This window comes from Anopheles nili, chromosome X, assembly GCF_943737925.1.
Source record: "Anopheles nili chromosome X, idAnoNiliSN_F5_01, whole genome shotgun sequence".
Taxonomy (NCBI): Eukaryota; Metazoa; Arthropoda; class Insecta; order Diptera; family Culicidae; genus Anopheles; species Anopheles nili.
In genome coordinates this window covers 15,383,073-15,403,246 of record NC_071293.1, presented here as the reverse complement: position 1 = coordinate 15,403,246, position 20,174 = coordinate 15,383,073, and the positions used below count along the sequence as shown (strand labels likewise).

At 45.8% G+C, this 20,174-nt stretch overlaps 1 protein-coding gene across 1 annotated transcript in view; it reads right to left on the bottom strand.

The window, feature by feature from the left end:
• Positions 1-12,672: 12,672 nt before the first annotated feature.
• The window catches only part of LOC128729042 (uncharacterized), a 44,847-nt gene continuing 37,345 nt past the window's right edge, over positions 12,673-20,174 (bottom strand). The window contains exon 6 of the mRNA XM_053822689.1: positions 12,673-13,156. Coding sequence (XP_053678664.1) covers positions 12,673-13,156 — 484 coding nt within the window. The remainder of the gene's footprint in view (positions 13,157-20,174) is intronic.

The window sequence follows — 20,174 nt, the reverse complement described above, 5'->3', positions numbered from 1 at the left end:
ACGAGCGAACGGTGGAGTGCTCTAAAAACAAAGATAGTGAACTGTGCAAAATCCACGTCGCTACCACCACGTCGGGGCAACACTTAATCTGGCTGGTTCGACGACGAATGTAGACTTGTGACGGAACGTAAGAACTGCGCATACCGAGCAATGCAGCAGCGGCATAGAACGCGGGCATGCGCAGAGAATTACATACGGCTCAGACAAGAAGAAAAAAGAGTACACCGCACCAAGAAACATCAGTGGGAAGAACAACGAGTGCAGGAGCTCCAAGGAATCAGAGTGCAATACGGCCCAGGAAAAAAGTTTTACCAAGAGATAGCAGGTCACCGAAACACCTTTATACCTAAGGTGACCTGTTGTCGAAATAAGGATGGAAATCTGGTCAGCTACCAGCCAGAGGTCCTCTCGCGATGGGCTCAGTATTTTGATGAATTACTAAATGATCAGTTCAACGAACAGCTAGAGGCTCCACTAGCGGATGATATCATGCTACTGCCATGCCATGCCTAGTATGGACGAAACCCGAAAAGCAATCCGTCGATTGAAGAATAATAAAGCACCCGGCACCGACGGAATATCAGCCGAACTGATCAAAAACGGAGGTGCAGCACTTGAACGCGAAATTCATCAAATCATTACTGAGGTGTGGGATAGCGAATCGATACCTTGTGATTGGAATCTTGGTATCATCTATCCCATATACAAGAAAGGAGACAGGCTACAGTGCAGAAATTACAGGGGTATTACGGTGTTGAATACCGCCTATAAGATCTTCTCCTTAGTCTTGCAAGAGAGACTTGTCCCATTCGTAGAAGAGATAGTGGGAAACTATCAGAGGGGATTCCGAAAAGGAAAATCAACCGCTGACCAGATCTTCACCAGGCGGCAGATCTTGGAAAAGATGGCGGAGCAACAGCTCCAATCTTTCAATCTCTTCATAGACTTCAAAGCCGCATACGACAGCATAGCCAGGGTAAAACTTTACGACGCAATGAGCTCTTTTGGAATCCCGACCAAGCTTACCAGGCTAGTTAAAATGACCATGACCAACGTCACATGCCAGGTGATGGTAGATGGAAAACTCTCAAGGCCCTTTGCTACCACCAAGGGTCTGCGCCAGGTCGATGGGCTTGCCTGTTTCCTTTTCAACCTGGCGCTAGAGAGGGCCATCCGAGACTCAGGAATGGAAACCTCGGGGACCATCTTCTACAAGTCAATCCAGATTCTGGCATACGCTGATGACATAGACATCATTGGGTTGCAGCTCTCTTATGTAGCAGAAGCTTACAAACGGATTGAGCAGGCAGCTGAGAACTTCGGTTTGGAGATTAACGAGGCAAAAACCAAAATGATGGTGGCACCATCAGCGGTCCTGCTAACATATACTAATGCGAGTCTACGCAGGTGTGACGTACAGATAGGTGAGCGATCCTTTGAAGTCGTCCAAAACTTCACCTATCATCGGTAAAAAGTCAGCACCAACAGTAGCATAGAAGTTGAATTACGCTCAAGGGTGCTGGCAGCCAACCGGTCATACTACAGCCTGAGGAAACTTCTCCACTCAAAATACCTGTCGCGACGGCTGAAGCTGGGACTATATAAAACACTCATAGTTCCAGTACTCACATACGCCTCTGAGACATGGACCTTGTCCAAAGCTGACGAAACCCTCTTAGCCGCGTTCGAGAGGAAGATGCTCAGAAGGATTTTTGGCCCCGTATGTGTGGAAGGACAATGGAGGAGCCGATACAACGACGAGCTCTACGAACTGTACGATAGCCTCACTGTCGTGCAGTGAATTAGACTCGCCAGGCTCCGGTGGGCTGGTCATGTCATTAGAATGGCACCGGACGACCCAGCCCGTAAAGTCCTTTTAGGCTGCCCACATGGACAGAGGAGGCGTGGTAGGCCCAAACTGAGATGGAGTGATGGCGTGAATGCGTCCGCCAAAAAGGGCGGGATCAACGATTGGCAGACGACGGCGCTCGACCGCGAGCGGTTCCGGTTTCTCCTGGAGCAGGCCAAGACCGCCAAGCGGTTGTAGCGCCTGATAAGTAAGTAAGTATATTTATGTCGGCGTATTTGAGTATAATGTGTATAGGAGAAATATACCCTAAAAGGTTCTTGAGCTGAAGGACAGACCGGACATGCTAACATTAGCGACATCCGACAGGAGACGATGAATGATGCCTGCTGTTTGAAAGCCGGATTCGAAATTCACCTGCAAGGTGTTCAACAATGAAAGTCAGTTCAGAACCAGGCGCAGATGAACATAGCAATTGTGGTGGCTGGATCAAATACTTCAATGCGAAGCTGCGGCAAGGAACCTAGCAAACTGTAAGGCCATTATTGAACGGGATATGCCACCAAGTCGTGCTAAATTAATTTGCAGGTCACGGCAAAGTGTGCTTTAGCGCTTAATGAAGCACCGACTTTGAATTTTGCAAGTACAGTTGCGCGTCATAAACCAAATACAATCGTTAAGCAACAGATTGATGTAGAATGATTCTAAAGTTTGAGTGCTCAAAGAGACGCTTTGCTCTCATGAGCTAAGCTCTGGGCTAAACATGCTGTTACTCAAAACCTACACTGCGACTTTGAGTGAACTCACAGCTTTGCTGTTGAGTGAAAATAATAAGGTATAGTTTACATGTTTCCGGACAATGTTGATTGTGGGACCCGTTGCTACCACAAAACCATAATTAAAGGATCAAAAAGTGTTTGATGAATTTGTGTTACTAGATTTTACATCTGCAGAAAAAATTCTAACTTAAACGGACCGGCTTTTCTAGGAAATCTTGAATTTTATTAATTTTCCGAACTATGCAGTTTTTGTTTGTAGAACCATATTTTCGCCAGTTAACTTGATGCTATGATGACGTCAAACACACGGTACTGGTGTGTCTTCCCATTGTGGATCAGAATTACCTGTCGGTCGATGTTCTGATGAACCCAGAACAGGAAGAGAACCTGCTTTTAGTATTTAGGTACCAGCAATGACTCAACAGGGTCTGCTTTTTTGCATTGTTCCGTTACCGGAACCCCCCTTTTACAGGTACACACAAGGATTCGAGAATATCATATAAATACGCACTCCTTCAACCGGGCCAAACTTAGCCTAGTCTATATATAAACGTTCTTAAGGGTGACAGTTCGCGTGACGTTGCATGACGCTGTGCGAGAGAGATGGCACGCTGGAAAGCGAGACCGAATACAAAATCAAAACAATACATGCAAAATCAAAACAATGAACCAGCCTTGCGTGAGTGCGACAAACAGAACTAAATAGTGAGTCAATGACCTTCGCCGTATTGCCTCCGAAAGTATTATATGGAAGTAGATGCTGGTGGTATTTAACATCTGCTGGCATTGAAGTTTCTTTCTGTCGTTTCTAAATTCTGATTGGCAGTATCACACAGAATGAGAATCTAAGCTGCCATACCGAACAAATTGTTCCGATAGTATTGAGACTGCAAATTTGACATATGCTCAAAAAAGTTGATGTTTGAATAAATTGAATTCTAACAGCATTGGAACAATTTACTTTTTAAATGTTACTATTATCAATGATGATGACAATATAAGATTAATGTTTCAAATTAATACAAAATGTTTTGTTAAATTTATTTATTTTTTTTTTATTCATTAATGACGGCCAGGCCGTATTGCTTATAACTATTATCTTAAGTCTAAACTTAAAGTAAACTGCAATTCACATTGGTTGGAAGACATTTCCTTCTCCGAACAGTGAAAGGGCACCTCATCCCGGGTGTACGCGGTTGTGCAGCTGCTAATCATTCCGTCATCCAAATGTGTGTTCCTTTTCGAGCGGGGGGTCTGAGCCGGGGTTGACAACGACGATACGTTTGGATGGCCATTGATCGGTCATATATATATTCATATATAAACATATACACATATACACATGTACATATATATGAATTATCCTTTTCTGCCGATTCTCTCTTGCGCCTCATGTATGTAGGGATGATGTTCCTCCTGGTCGTTCCGGTCTGCAGCGACTGACCATGCCACATCGTATCCACAACAACCACGCATCGTACTCATTCATTCTATCATTCATTCATACATTCATACATCCTCATACGTACAAGCGAGATACAACATATATGACGTAAATACAAACATAGGAGGGGAAAGGAAAGAAAAGATCACAGACACAAACCATTCGCGCGGCAAAATTCAAAAATTACCCTGAGGTAGGCTACATCTGAGCCTCCCAGGAGATCTCGAATCGGGGTATCAGCAAGTCTTCCTATGCTTCGAACTGCGTCCAACAAGGAGGGTCTTGCAGCCTCGTATTCCACGCAGGACCATAGAAGATGATCCAAATCGTGAAATCCGACGCCACAGCCACATACCTTCGAGTCGACCTGTCCTATACGCTGGAGATGTGTGCCCAATCCGAAATGGTTGGACCTAAGTCTAGACATCATTCGAATGAACGCACGATCTCCAGGAATGCCAGAGAACCAGGGCTTCAAGGAAACTTGAGGAGTGATCGAGTACAGAAACCTCCCAAGCTCGTCAGCGTCCCACATACTCTGCCAACGTGCCATGCAGAGCGAGAGTGGGGCACTAAAGTACTCGTGAGGTAGGATGAGCCTATCAAAGAAAGCACCTTACGAAGCACCCTTTTTGGCCAATTGGTCTGCCTTTTCATTCCCTAGGATACCGCAATGAGAAGGCACCCAAACAAGAGATATGCGGAATGATTTTTCGAACAATGAGCCTAGGACCTTAAGTATTTCTCTTACAAAATAGTCTGGGCTCTTAATAGCCTTTACGGATTTTAATGCTTCGACAGCGCTTAAACTGTCGGAGAAAATGAAATATTCATCCGGAGGACAAGCACTTATAATCAATAAGGCGTAAAAGATTGCGGCGAGCTCCGCTACATATATTGAGCATGGTTGGCGTAGTTTGAAGAACGCTTCGAATGATAAATTAAATACGCCAAAACCAATGCCGAGCTCTGATGAGGATCCGTCAGTATAAAATTGGTTTCTTTTCAAATGGCCATACTTTTCCACAAAAATGCTGGGAAATGTCGTCCAGCGAAGACTATCAGGGATAGACTTGGTTTCCTCTCTCAACGAGGTATCTACGCTGAAAAAAGAATTGCAGGACTCTGGTGAGCTGGTACGTGTTATACTTAGAGCTGTACTAGGGTGGACCTGTAAAGATGCGAAATCCTGGAAGATATCCATGATTTTGCATTTAGAACCTATCTCTTGCAGTGTTTTAAAGTTCTCGATTATCAATGGATTTGATACTGTAGAGCGTACGAGAAGGCGAAGCGTGAGTAGCTCAAAACGGAGCTTTAGCGGCATCACTCCAGACATCACTTCGAGAGACATAGTATGAGTTGATTTCATACAACCTAATGCGATCCTCAAGCAACGATATTGAATCCGCTCCAGGTGGATTAAATGCGACTTGGACGCCCAATGGAAGCATATGCAACCATATTCCAAGACGGACAGTATCGTTGTCTTGTATAGTTTAAGGATGTCTGATGGGTGCGCACCCCACCAGAATCCGGTCATCGTTCTGAGAAAATTGATTCGTCTTGAGCATTTTTTTACCAGATAGTCAATATGTGTCCTCCACACATTCTTGCTATCGAACCAAACGCCTAGGTATCGGAAAGATCTGGCAATAGTTATCTTTTTGTTGTATAGATATACATCAAATTTAGGTTCAACCAAGTTTTTGCGTCTATTTTTCTCTGTATTGTAGAAAAACGAGAATATGAGCAATTCCGTTTTCTCCGGGGAAAACTCGATACCTAGGTTTCTGGCCCACATTTCTAGATTGTTCAATGTGGTTTGCAAAGGACTTTGCAGGTCGACGATGTTGTTGCTGGCGACTGATACAACACCGTCGTCCGCCAATTGCCGTAAGCTGCATCCTGGAGCTAGGCATGAATCGATGTTAGCTACATAGAAATTGTACAACAAGGGGCTCAAACAGGACCCTTGTGGTAGTCCGTAGAAACTGACCCTCCGAATTTTCAGATGGTCGTTGTCGAAATTCATCGCCTTCACTGAAAGGAGGTTAAATACAATGTTGTTTATTTTTGGGCTTAAGCCCGCAGTTTCTAACTTTTGACACAGCAGGTGTACACACACTGAGTCAAAAGCCCCCTTGATGTCAAGAAATAGGGAGGCCAACATTTCTTTCCGAGAATGTGCCAACTCTATTTCTGATACAAGAAGCGCCAAGCAGTCGTTGGTACCCTTGCCTTTGCGAAATCCAAATTGGGTATTTGACAGAAGGCCATTAGACTCCAGCCAGTTGTCTAATCGAAAAAGAATCATTTTCTCAAATAGTTTTCGCACACACGACAACATCGAAATCGGTCGATACGAGTCATACTCTGATGCTGGTTTGCCAGGTTTCAAAAGGGTGATAACCTTCACCTCTCTCCATTCCGACGGGACGGTATTGAGCTCCAACATGATGTTGAATAATCTCAATAGTCGTTTCTTCGCCAGATCTGGAAGGTTGTGGAGCAATTTGTTCTTTATCCGGTCCAGACCTGGAGACGAATTGTTGCTGGAATAGAGAGCAAGTGAGAGTTCAACCATAGTGAAAGGTAAGTCCATGGATGGATCACTACCAGGAGCACTTTGATAAAAAGGTGGTGCTTGAGCGAAATCTGGGCAGACTTTTTGTGCAAATGGTTCTAGCCATGCTCCGGAAACTTTTTCGCTTTCGTTAGTAGCTCTGCTGTTACGCATCCTTCTCGCCATGCTCCGAAGCGAACTGAGCGAAGTGGAAGGACTGAGGTTTTGTACATATCTTCGCCAGTAAGTCCTCTTTTTTGCCTTAAGCAGGTTTTTACACTTGCGCTCCAGGACTCAATACTTATCGTATAGATCTGTGGAGCCAGTGGTTCTATACTGGGCGAAAGCCTTCCTCTTCGCTGTGAATGCCGCTTGACAGTCAGCGTCCCACCAAGGTATAGGAGGTCTTTTAAAACTCCTTGCATGAGGGGGCGGCCTTGTCTGGGCTCCAAGGGCGCACTCGTTTATTGCTTGTACGAGATTTTTATACTCCTCGTCTGGAGAGAAACAGGGTTTTACGCGACTCATCCAAGCGGACATTAGCTCGCCGTATTTCGTCCAGTCGATGTACCTCGACAAGTCACATTCGACGGGCACTTGATCGGCCGAACGATTCCTGTTGATAATGGAGATCTCTATGGGCAGATGGTCACTGCCAAGCGGGTCTTGGATCACCTTCCACTTTGAATCCAACCCTAACGATGACGTACAAAGAGATAGGTCTATTGTGCTGGGACGTACCATAGGTGATCCCACCCTAGTGGCTTCACCAGAGTATAATACTGTCAATCTATAGGTGTCGCAAAAATCCCTAATGATTGGTGCACGATTATCATCCTGTGTGCATCCCCAATCTTGTCCATGGGCGTTAATATCGCCCAGGATAAAAAACGGTTTTACCAGCACCGTTGCTAGGGTTTCAAGATCCTTTTTGATCTTCTTAGGATCCAAATTGGCTCCCGGTGGGATATAAATTGACGCAATAGAAACGTCAAGATCACCTAACTTTGTCTGAATAGCGACGTATTCGATTACCTCGGGTGTGGGGAGGGGTATTCTGTTGAAGCTGTGACTACTTCGAATACCAATTAACACTCCCCCACCACGCCTGTCACTATCTGGTTCTAATCGATCTTGACGTATGATATTATATCCCGGGAAGGTTATGCTTTTTTCGGATGAGAGCCAAGTTTCACTTAGGGCAAATACATTACAATTGTGTTGCCCTAATAGAACCTTAAATTGGTCAATTTTTCCAATAAAACTTCTGCAATTCCATTGTAGTATGATAGCCATGGGAAAAATTATTCATCCAACCGGATCACCATACTAAGTCCTGGCCATTGATCGAGCCATTGTCTGACCATTCCTCTTAGGAAAGGAAACGCCAAAGGGATCAAACCTGCAAGAGGTTGTGGCAGATGGAGGGACTCGATCAGAGATTGCAAAATCTCCGTCAGGCTTGGGATTTTGGGGAAGGATCTAATTTCTTGCGGGAACGCAAGGTTTTTTGGAGCAGGAGTCTTGCGTTGACGAGGAGGTTTGGGGGGCAGTGGTGTTGCCTCAACGTTACGTGAAGGTGCCTTTTTGGGGAGGTTTTTCCTTTTTGGTGCCTTCTTACACTCTGTTTCACTCTGTGTCTGTTTTACACTCTGTTGTAGAGTGTGCTCCTTTGCATTTGCTGCACTTTACTCCATTTGTGCAGTAGGCAGCTGAATGCCCAATCTGGCTGCATTTCGTGCAGTTTGCGATTTTCGTCACAAACGGCCGATGGATTGGCACGCGAAGTCCCTCGAAAAGGAGGGAATCCGGAAGTATCGTACCTTCAAAGGTGATTCGGAGTGAGGAAGTCTCACGAAACACCTTCTTTCCATCGACCATGCTTGAAGCAAAAAGTTTTTTTACTTCTAGCACCTTGGCACGAGGACTAGATTGGTGCAAGAATGCCCCCTGTCCGTATTTTAGGATGTCCTCTAGGGGGTAATCGAAGTCATCTACAACACCGATGACTTCCACCAGTCCACCGGGTATGTAAACCCGGTAATCCTCCGTATAGGCCGGATTCGCCGCTATGGCATTGGCCTGCATCCGGTCCTTTGCGGAAACCCTTAACTTGTTCGGACGCAGCCGAAGAACGTTCAGAACCCCTGGGTATTTTTTGTAGATCGATGCAGTGATCGATCTAACATCCAGGGGTTTATTCCTGGGCATGAAGTACACATCATGTACCCCTTTGAACGAAGCAGGATAAGCCCTGCTTCTCGGTTTCGGATCCGTTGATCCGAGTGGCCCATGCGATGAAGATGCCACCGGTTCAGCAATCAATTTTTTCTTCGCCAAATGACCTGGATCAGAACTTTTGCGCTTCACTGTAGTGAAACCCTCATCTGATCCGTCCATCGGCTCCGCCTCCATGGCAGAGCCCGAGCGAATGACTGTGTCTATGTGGTAAGGATGGAGCGAGATAGGGAGACTTACCGGACGGCACTAATGTAGCGAAGAGAGTATGCACGCTGAGCGAGGAGCGAAAGCACCTTACGCAGATCACTCTCTAGTCGACTACACACACAAAACACTAGGCAGGATAACGCGCTACCACTGTAGCACACCTGCGTACAGTTCGCTTCGCAAACAATCTTATCACTTTCACTCGACGCAATGCGAGAAGTTGGGGTCGATGGCTTTTGCCTTATCGTAATTTTGCCGTTCTGGTCAGCACGGAGCGCTTATCGAAAACGTGTTGGTTGCTTCGTGGTTGGAGACGGAATGATTTGTTAAATTTATTACGATCATGAAAAAAATTTCGTTCATGTGAATTTCGCTGCTCAATGAGGTATCAAGCGCCTACCGATACTGTACACGCCTACAGTATCAAGCGCCTACACACACCTTCACATCGTACAACCACATGCGCGTGTCACTTATTCATATTTAAGAGATTTGCGTCCAAACAAAAAATCCTTTCTCTCTACACTACTGACGCAATTGTGGTATTAGTGTCAGATACTCACTTCTTCCGAGCCTTCCCCCGTTATATGACAAAAAGGCGGGGTTTAGTGAGATATTAGTGCAGTGAAATAAAACGTTAAAAAAGTGTAATAATAAGTTTTAAATACATCGGTAAGTTAATAGATGATGATGTATTGGTTTGACAAAATTTTTGCATACAAATTTACAAAGGTGATGATGAATACTACTGATTTTGCAACTTCATCGCACACTACGCGGTTTTGATAACAGGGAGCGCCGACTTTGTTGGCGAACATTTCGGTTAGGTATGCAACTCCACTGGAGCAGACAGCAGCCGAGCGAAATCTACGCTTACATCGGAAAAGGCAAGCGATGTACCGGCTTCGTAAACGTACCGCCAACAGTACTTCATTGGAGCGCTCTTCAGTGCGCAATCGAGCCGGTGACCAACAACGCTCTTGATCAGCAGAATGTTGGCGCTGCATTGCAACTTCCAACATACATGCTGCATTGCAAAGACCGGAAACTCTGAGTGTCGTTACGTCTAATGATCATCCTCGTCTCCGTCAACGTCGGGAGCATGAAGCAGAACAGCGACGCCGGGTCATTAAACGTTTTGGTGGACGAATGTTGAAGACAGTACTCGGATATCACGATGAGGACCTTCTTGATGGGTCAGAAAGACATCGTTTGGCCTTGCGACAACCGTGTTGCTATTGTGCTGCATTAAAATGGCAAGGGGAAACACCCTAACTTTGCTGCAACAGTGGGCTAAATACTCTTCCATCATTTGCTGAGCCCCCACCGACACATCTTCAGCTATTAAGCAATGCCCAATTTATGCAACGAATTCGTGCATACAATCATGCGTTTGCATTTACTTCTTTGGGCGCATCAATACGGGCAAATGATTGTGTACGCCATGATGAAAGTTTCGTTGGTAGTTGAGGCACATATAATTATCGTATCCACGGTGCCCTTTGTCATCGGATCAGAGACCTTGCTAATCTGCAGGGATATAATGAAATCTTTGCCCAGTTGTATTTCGCCGACTCGAGCTCCGAAAAATAACGTAACGCGATTCTTGACGCAAGAATTCCTTTGGGGGGGGGGGGGGGGGAGGGGGGAGGAACTTAATCGGGAAGTGGTTGCCACGCTGCAACAAACGTTTGACACGTGTTATCTGCTTGGTGCTCTTTTCTCCCATGCGTACGAGCGGTTGGCCCATGATGACAATATGCAACTTCGTAATCATGCAAGGCTGCCTAGCGTCGATCATCGTCGCTATAACCGACCAACCGCCGACGAGGTTGGAGGAATTTTTGTGCACAACAATGCATAGCACCTGGGGACTTATAAAAGTATTCGAGCGCACCCAACTGTAGGATGCGCTCCAATATCCGCTCATACATCTGTACGGTGATGTTGGCTGGACTTTCGGAATGAATGAAGCTCCACCACAAGGTAATGCTTGACCTGCCACAACAAAACATAACCTGATTGGACAAAATACCGAAGAGAATTTTTCATCCCGCCAGATTAGTCTTCGTCAATATGCAGCATACCGGCTTTGCGAAAGGGAAGGAGACCATTCACTGATTCTCCGCGCAGGGCGGCTGATGCAACAGTCTTCTTCTTTGCTGGCCCGCTCAAAATTGAGCACGTTTTAGTGACATGGCCTGGTACCCAATCGCTTTCCAGGTAGCTCGGACCATGGCTGCAGCTCTCCATTCTCGGTTGCATCCGATATCCCGCAGGTTCTGCTCCATTTAGTCCATCCACCGAGCACGCTGAGCTCCTCGTCGCCTTGTGCCGGACGGGTCGCTGGTGAGCACCTTCTTGGTGTGGCATGAGTCCGGCATCCTCATGACATGCCCCAACCACCGAATTCTGCCGGCCTTCGCCACCGTCAGGATGTCCGGCTTGCCATACAGCTCAGCTAGCTCGTGGTTCATTCTTCTCCTCCACACGCCTTGCTCACACACACCGCCAAAGATAGACCGGAGCACGCGTCGCTCGAAGACTGCGACGTCCTCCGTGAGCAGAATCCAGGATTCATGTCCATAAAGAACGACCGGTCTTATCAGCGTGCGGTAAATGGCACACTTCGTGCGTGGGAGGAGCCACCTGGACCTCAGGAGTTTATGGAGCCCATAGTAGGTACGATTCCCCTGAACAATGCGCCTCCCAATTTCGCAACTTTCGTTGTTATCCGGAGTTACGACAGTGCCGAGGTAGCAAAACTCCTCTACTACCTCAAGTTCGTCGCCGTCCACTGATACACTGCTCCCCAGCCTGGCTCTGTCACTGTCAGAGCCCCCGATGAGCAGGTACTTTGTTTTTGTCACATTGATCATTAGTCCAATTCTTGCGGCCTCGCGTTTTAGTCGGGTGTACGCCTCGCACACCGTCCTAGTGTTCCGCTCGAAGATATCGATGTCATCCGCGAAGCCTAGGAATTGGAGGGAGCGGGTGAAAATCGAGCCGCGGATATCGAAGTCCGCGCTTCTCATGACACCTTCCAGCAGCGATGTTGAATAAAAGACAGGAGAGCCCATCACCTTGCCTCAGCCCCGGTGAGATTCGAACGGATCCGACAGCATGTTCGACACCCTCACCTTGCACAGCATCCCATCCATCGTGGCCCTCAACAGGTGTACCAGCTTCCCAGGGAAACCGTACTGCTGCACGGTGTTTCACAGCTCAGTCCGATCTATGGTATCGTAGGCCGCCTTGAAGTCGATGAAGAGATGATGCGTCTGGATCTGGTGCTCTCGGCATTTCTGGAGAATCTGCCGTAGAGTGATCTGGTCGGTGGTGGATTTGCCTCTAACAAACCCAGCTTGGTAGCTTCCGACGAAATCTTTAGAAAGGGGTGCGAGTGTGCAGAACAGTATCTGGGATAGGATTTTGTAGGCAGCATTAAGTACTGTGATGGCTCGAAAGTTGGCACAGTCCATTCTGTCACCCTTCTTGTACACTGGGTGGATGACACCCAGCTTCCAGTCCTCCGGGATCCTTTCATGCTCCCAGAATTTCCCAATTAGCTGGTGCATATTGACGGCAAGCTCTAGCGAACCCACCTTGAATAGTTCTACCACCAGACTCACCAGACATCGCTGCCAGCTGCTTTTTTATGTTTCAGCTGCTTGATGGTGCTAGTGACTTCTTCCAAGGATGGTGGGAGCACCTCGTCATCTTCCTCCCGGCTAATGTGCTGCTCAATTCTGCTTGCACTGCTGCTGGACTCCCCTAATTTCGCTCCGTTCAGGTGCCCGTTGAAGTGGCACTTCCACCTTTCGATCACCTCTCGCTCGTCTGTAAAAATGTTGCCCTCCTCGTCTCGACACATTGCGACGTTTGGCGTGAAGCCGCCTTGTGACTTCTTCAACATCTTATAGAACTGGCGAGATTTCCCCGACTGAGATAGCTGCTCCATGAGTTGTTCGTCCGACTCCTCGAAGCGACGCTTCTTGCTCTCGAAGATCCGGGTTTGCTGCGTTCTCAGTCGTTTGTAGTGTTCCACGTTCTGACGGGTTTCGCGCTGCAGCATTCGGGCGCGCGCTGCGTTCTTCTCGGATAGCGCCCGCCTGCACTCGTTGTGGTGAAATCCAGGTGTAGCTGAATCGAGGTTTGTGCTGGAAGAAGGTGCTACGGATGTTCATGTGTCTCGAGGATGCGAAGTTAATGAGTCGGAGGCCGTTGTCGTTGGTCAGCTGGTGGACACTAAAGCTTCCAATCGTTAGTTTATAGGGCTCCTCTCGCCCGACCTGAGCATTGAGGTTCCCGATGACGATCTTTATATCGTGTTGTGGGCAGCGATCGTACTCCCTCTCAAGCTTCGTATAAAAAGCGTCCTTGTCGTCATCGCTGCTCCCAAGGTGCGGGCTGTGATGCAACAGTATTGTGTCGATCAATACTGCAAGGTAGAGGCACAACGCTTAAAGTACCGGCGCGAACACCAAGCACAACTGCGAACTGACGCACATGCAGGCATCAAGGCCCTTGCTGGTGCCGAACGCGTTATCGACGAAGTGCAGGCACAGGTAGCACCGTCAGTTGCATCAGAGGTGATTCGAACATCCACTGCCACTGGCTCTCTGGATCGAACTGGCACACGCGTGATTCAACACCATCATTCGTCGGAGGCGATCGATATATGCGTATTGAATACAAGGATGCTATGGCGATCGTGCGGGCGATGGGAAAATCGGACCTATTTATCGCAGTTACGTGTAACCCAAACTGGGAAAAAATTACACAAAGCTTGCTCGCACTTAAGCAGGCTGCCGATGGGCCGGACCTAACCGCACGTGGGTTTCGATTAAAGTTACAAGCTCTTTTCTACGATCATTGCGCAGGCGCTCTCGGACTCCAGGAGACACGAATTCATGTCATCGAATTCTAAAAGTGTGGTCTACCTCATGCTCATTGCCTACTGACGCTTGCGAAGACAACAAGATTCGGTGACCAGAAGATTACGACCGGTTGATATCGGCAGAAATTCCGGACCCTTGAAATGAGCAGCTGCATGAAGCAGTACGTAAGTGCATGACCGGGTTGCAGTCGCGTCGCACAACCAAGTGGATGAAATACAGCAGTTCATTGATGTACGGTACATATCAGCATCCGAGAGCTGCTGGAGAATCATGCGATTTGAGCTACAAGCAAAATCGCACACGGTCGTTCCGCTTCCAATACATCTGGAGAATCAGCAAAGTGTTGTTTTCAATGCACAAGACACCGTAGCAACTGTGCTCCAGTGAGGCACACAAACGTTGCTTTTTCATCGCTTTTTCTTGCTTGCATCTAATGACGAGTTTGTTGCCACACAGACGAATCAGGATATTCCGATGTATTATCGCTATGCAACGCCGACGACGGCACAGCGACTACACTACACGACTAGCATTTAGGGCTGTGGCGACGTTAAATATCGTCGGCTCGACCGTCGAGCCGACGTTTCGTATCGTCGCCTCGACCGTCGCGTCGACGTCGAGATGCAGTCAAAAGTCCACGTTTCATGAGGATGTTGCCTAGCATGTGTTGCAAATCAATGGCGCTCGCGTAAAATTGAGTGATCATGAAATAAAAAAAAATCCATGTGGAAGGAAGCTCAGGCCCGCCCGTACGCTCTGCTCTCGTTATTTTCGCTTCAAGCTCTTCTTGACCGTGTGGCCGCGAGTGCATGTCGGAGTGGAACATTAGCTCTGAGTGTTCTAAGTGTCGAAACGATTCCCCCCCTATGCTCTGTATTCGTTCTGATTAGGTCTTGTTGTGCTTGGCTGCCTTGCTTTTTCTGCCTCTCTTCTCTTTGCTTTGCAAATTTGAATTATTTCGGGTCGAATTAGAGAGGGGAGAAGTTAGAATTGATGAGATATGAAGTTTTGTATTGAAATGATTGAGCGTCGAAAATTTACCGATTCAGCCGTCGAGTCTCATATTATGTGCCCCGTTGCTAACGGTTGACTTTCTTTCTTTTAAGGCCAAATTATGACGCCGATTAAAATATATTTTGAGATCGCTGAGAACCCCATATTACCCATAACGTGAAACTGACTTGAATTCGCCTAGCAAAATCCCGTCTCGCAAGTTTGTTTCTGATCTGCACCATTATTTCACGTTCATGGTCGGCACATCACAATCAAAAAGACAGATATTTTTAGTGGATTTAAAAAAAATGATTAGGGTATTTGGCGCTAAGTGTGCTTGGATTAAACTTCTTACACACTAAATTATATCTTTCGAGCAAATGAGTAGGAACCATCAAGAGATATGAGCGTAAATATTTCAGTCAAAATCATATGTTTTTGACAATATAAAAAACTAATCTTTCAACAGTCGATATTATTTATATGAAAGTAGAAAAAAACATTGAACATAATTACGGACTTTAACTCAACCTTACAAAAGCGTTATCCATATCTGGCTGGTTTGCAGGGAAGGACTTCCGTTTCCCATGTTTAGGTGATGGAGCTCGGTAGGTAATATATCGATCGATAATAAATACGTTGGTAATATCCATCGATCCCCCGATATCGTGATTCCTATCGCCAACCAATCATTCCTTATCATTCCGCATACTTTCAATTGTACTGGATTTGCTTCTTCGGTGTTTATCATAAACAGAATTCCTTCGCTAAGGGTAAAACCAATCCAATAGCTTTCTGATCGAAGCGATTGGCTAAATGTACGAATTGCTGTACCTTTTGCCAGAAAGCCTACCCTCGGTTATGAGTAAATTCAATACCATATTTTGTTAATATAAACAATCACCTGAATCGTTATGAAAATGTGCTTTACAAACCAATCGTGTTTCTACGATTGCCGGTCTATGCTTTAAATTGAAGTCAATGAATTTCGCATGCATGGCATCTTATGAATGCATCTCTCCTATAGGAAAAGCTATCGTAAATGTAATTTAGACAATTTCGCGACGATTACAAAATTGATAAAATAAATTGTCCCATACGGTTTTCCCTCCGGGTTTCTTCTACTGTGTGATTTGCTTAAATGGCTGAACCATTTTGTTGAGGCATCGGAAAGGGTTAAACTTATTTTGAAATTATTAATTTATTAATAATGGGAAACCCCTAATTGAAATTCGCTAAATATAAGCGATCGCTACAAACTTCTAGTCGTTGTTCCACGGGCATTCCGTTCTGATAATAACATTGAGTGATTGAGCTACGTTAGGGCCGCTCAGTACGGGTTTGAAGCTCAAGACGAGTGCAGTGATAGTTTTGGTACAGACAGAACGGAACAAAAACTCGTGACGACCCCGGCCGATACGAGTGACAAGAAAAATGAGCTAGTTTGTGGGAGCTGTGTGGAGCGGGGTGTTGAGCGGTACGCGCGATGCTCACGACGATAGCAAACACACCCATGCACAACGCTACGCCTTGGAAATTTGTATGGAGCAAAGAGGTGACAAGCTCATGAAACGTCGAGACGAACGATACATCGCAAATTTTGCTTGTAGTGTATTTGCGATACAAGTACACTAAAAGCAAAATTTGCGATGTATCGTTCGTCTCGACGTTTCATGAGCTTGTCACCTCTTCGCAGCATACAAATTTCCAATCCGCAGCGTTGTGCATGGGTGTGTTTGCTATCGTCGTGAACATCGCACGTACCGCTCAACACCCCGCTCCACATAGCTCCCACAAACTAGCTCATTTTTCTTGTCACTCGTATCGGCCGGGGTCGTCACGAGTTTTTGTCCCTTTCTGTCTGTACCAAAACTATCACCGCACTCGTCTTGAGCTTCAAACCCGTACTGAGCGGCCCTAACGTAGCTCAATCACTCAATGTTATTATCAGAACGGAATGCCCGTGGAACAACGACTAGAAGTTTGTAGCGATCGCTTATATTTAGCGAATTTCAATTAGGGGTTTCCCATTCTTAATAAATTAATAATTTCAAAATAAGTTTAACCCTTTCCGATGCCGCAACAAAATGGTTCAGCCATTTAAGCAAATCACACAGTAGAAGAAACCCGGAGGGAAAACCGTATGGGACAATTTATTTTATCAATTTTGTAATCGTCGCGAAATTGTCTAAATTACATTTACGATAGCTTTTCCTATAGGAGAGATGCATTCATAAGATGCCATGCATGCGAAATTCATTGACTTCAATTTAAAGCATAGACCGGCAATCGTAGAAACACGATTGGTTTGCAAAGCACATTTTCATAACGATTCAGGTGATTGTTTATATTAACAAAATATGGTATTGAATTTACTCATAACCGAGGGTAGGCTTTCTGGCAAAAGGTACAGCAATTCGTACATTTAGCCAATCGCTTCGATCAGAAAGCTATTGGATTGGTTTTACCCTTAGCGAAGGAATTCTGTTTATGATAAACACCGAAGAAGCAAATCCAGTACAATTGAAAGTATGCGGAATGATAAGGAATGAATGATTGGTTGACGATGGGAATCACGATATCGGGGGATCGATGGATATTACCAACGTATTTATTACCGATCGATATATTACCTACCGAGCTCCATCACCTAAACATGGGAAACGGAAGTCCTTCCCTGCAAACCAGCCAGATATGGATAACGCTTTTGTAAGGTTGAGTTAAAGTCCGTAATTATGTTCAATGTTTTTTTTTACTTTCATATAAATAATATCGACTGTTGAAAGATTAGTTTTTAATATTGTCAAAGACATATGATTTTGACTGAAATATTTACGCTCATATCTCTTGATGGTTCCTACTCATTTGCTCAAAAGAAATAATTTAGTCTGTAAGAAGTTTAATCCAAGCACACTTAGCGCCAAATACCCTAATCATTTTTTTTAAATCCACTAAAAATATCTGTCTTTTTGATTGTGATTTGCCGACCATGAGCGTGAAATTATGGTGCAGATCAGAAACAAACTTACGAGACGGGATTTTGCTAGGCGAATTCAAGTCAGTTTCACGTTATGGGTAATATGGGGTTCTCAGCGATCTCAAAATATATTTTAATCGGCGTCATAATTTGGCCTTAAAAGAAAGAAAGTCAACCATTAGCAACGGGGCACATAATATGAGACTCGAAGGCTGAATCGGTAAATTTTCGACGCTCAATCATTGCAATACAAAACTTCATATCTCATCAATTCTAACTTCTCCCCTCTCTAATTCGACCCGAAATAATTCAAATTTGCAAAGCAAAGGAAGAGAGGCAGAAAAAGCAAGGCAGCCAAGCACAACAAGACCTAATCAGAACGAATACAGAGTATAGGTGGGGAATCGTTTCGACACTTAGAACACTCAGAGCTAATGTTCCACTCCGACATGCACTCGCGGCCACACGGTCAAGATGAGCTTGAAGCGAAAATAACGAGGGCAGAGCGTACGGGCCTGAGCTTCCTTCCACATGGATTTTTTTTTATTTCATGATCACTCAATTTTACGCGAGCGCCATTGATTTGCAACACATGCTAGGCAACATCCTCATGAAACGTGGACTTTTGACTGCATCTCGACGTCGACGCGACGGTCGAGGCGACGATACGAAACGTCGGCTCGACGGTCGAGCCGACGATACCCTGCCGACAATTCCGAGCCAAAATGGGCCCGAAGCTCGGATCTCTCGCTCTTTTACTACCTGTTTCACGTGATTTCTTCACATGTGTGTGCGGTTTTGGCGGGTTTGTTTACATGTGTGGTGGTCGGCAGCACCGAGCGAGCGAATGACGCTCGAATTCTCCGGTTTGAACCGTCGTTTTGCTGTATCTTTGAATGTATGCATCAGCGCAAGATAATTATGTTATAGTATGCGCGTCCAACCAACTTGGCCGAAACGCCGGCGAAGCGAACTTAGCAAATTTGTGGACCAAAGCAACCGGCGAAGAGTACGGGTAAGTTCAAGAAAAAACGTCAACTGCCAGTATCCCAGTGCTGTTCCTAGCGGAAGGTCGATTTGCAAGCATTACCGTTGAGGTAGGTTAAAAATCATCGCAGTTGGAGTCTTAACTGGTTTCTAATAATAATTTCATTATCTTGTTTCATGTCTGCTGCTGTTTGACGAGTAAATTATGTAACAGCATTTCACCGCTGGAAATACTGATAGACGTGAGCTACATGCAGCTGGACGATGCAGGAAAACAGTGCTATTAGGCGACAATGGCGTTTTTTCCCCGTTCACGCAGCTGAAAGACACCAACGCTGCCAAAACCAAGGCGTTGGTAAAAAGAACAACCGAAATTCAAGAAGACAATAAAGTGAAATGTATTCATGTGTACGTTGTCTGGTCTGCGAGTTTTTTTCTGAAAGAGAGCGCAGCTGTAAGCGCATACTAGTTTTGCTCTCTCGGTTCGCGCTCTCTTTTGAGAAGGGAAGAGACCGATGAAAATATGAGAACAAACTGAACAAACCAAGAAAACCGAACGAACCGAACGAGCCGACCGAACCGAGCCGCCCGAACACCGACCCTGAACAGATGTCGCCCGAACAGGGAGTGTTCGGGGTTTGTTCAGGGGATTTTTTGACTGATTTTGTCGGCAGGGTATTTAACGTCGCCACAGCCCTAAATGCTCGTCGTGTAGCATGGCAGGGGATACGTCGATGCAAAAGGCAACAGGCAAAAACTGGATACGTCGATGTCGAAATGACGGCAGTGTCATTGGTAGGATGGTGTCTTGCTCGATGACACTCATGGAACAATATTGCATGCGCCTGTTGCTATGCTACCGATAGGGTCCGACTTCGTTTGTGGACCTACACACAGTGGACGGTACCGTATGTAATTACAAGTAGGCTGCTACATCAGCAGGACTGCTACATTATGACACGGAATGGGATCGTGTACTGCGAGAAGCTGTTTCATTCCGGATGCCTGCGCAGCTCAGGTACTTTTTCGCTCCCATCCTTTCGGAAGGGCTGCCCTAACAACCTCGGCAGCTTTGAGATACATACGCAGATCACCTTTGCAAGACCTTCCATCGAAATAAAAGAGAGCGTTACTGAGGAAGAATTTGACCAAAATCAGATTTTGCGGGACATGGAACAGCTTCAGGCATTACAGATCATTGATAATTATCTGCGCGAGACAACACCATCGAAAAATCTTTCAACGTTCCTCGATATGCCACAGCTCGGAGAC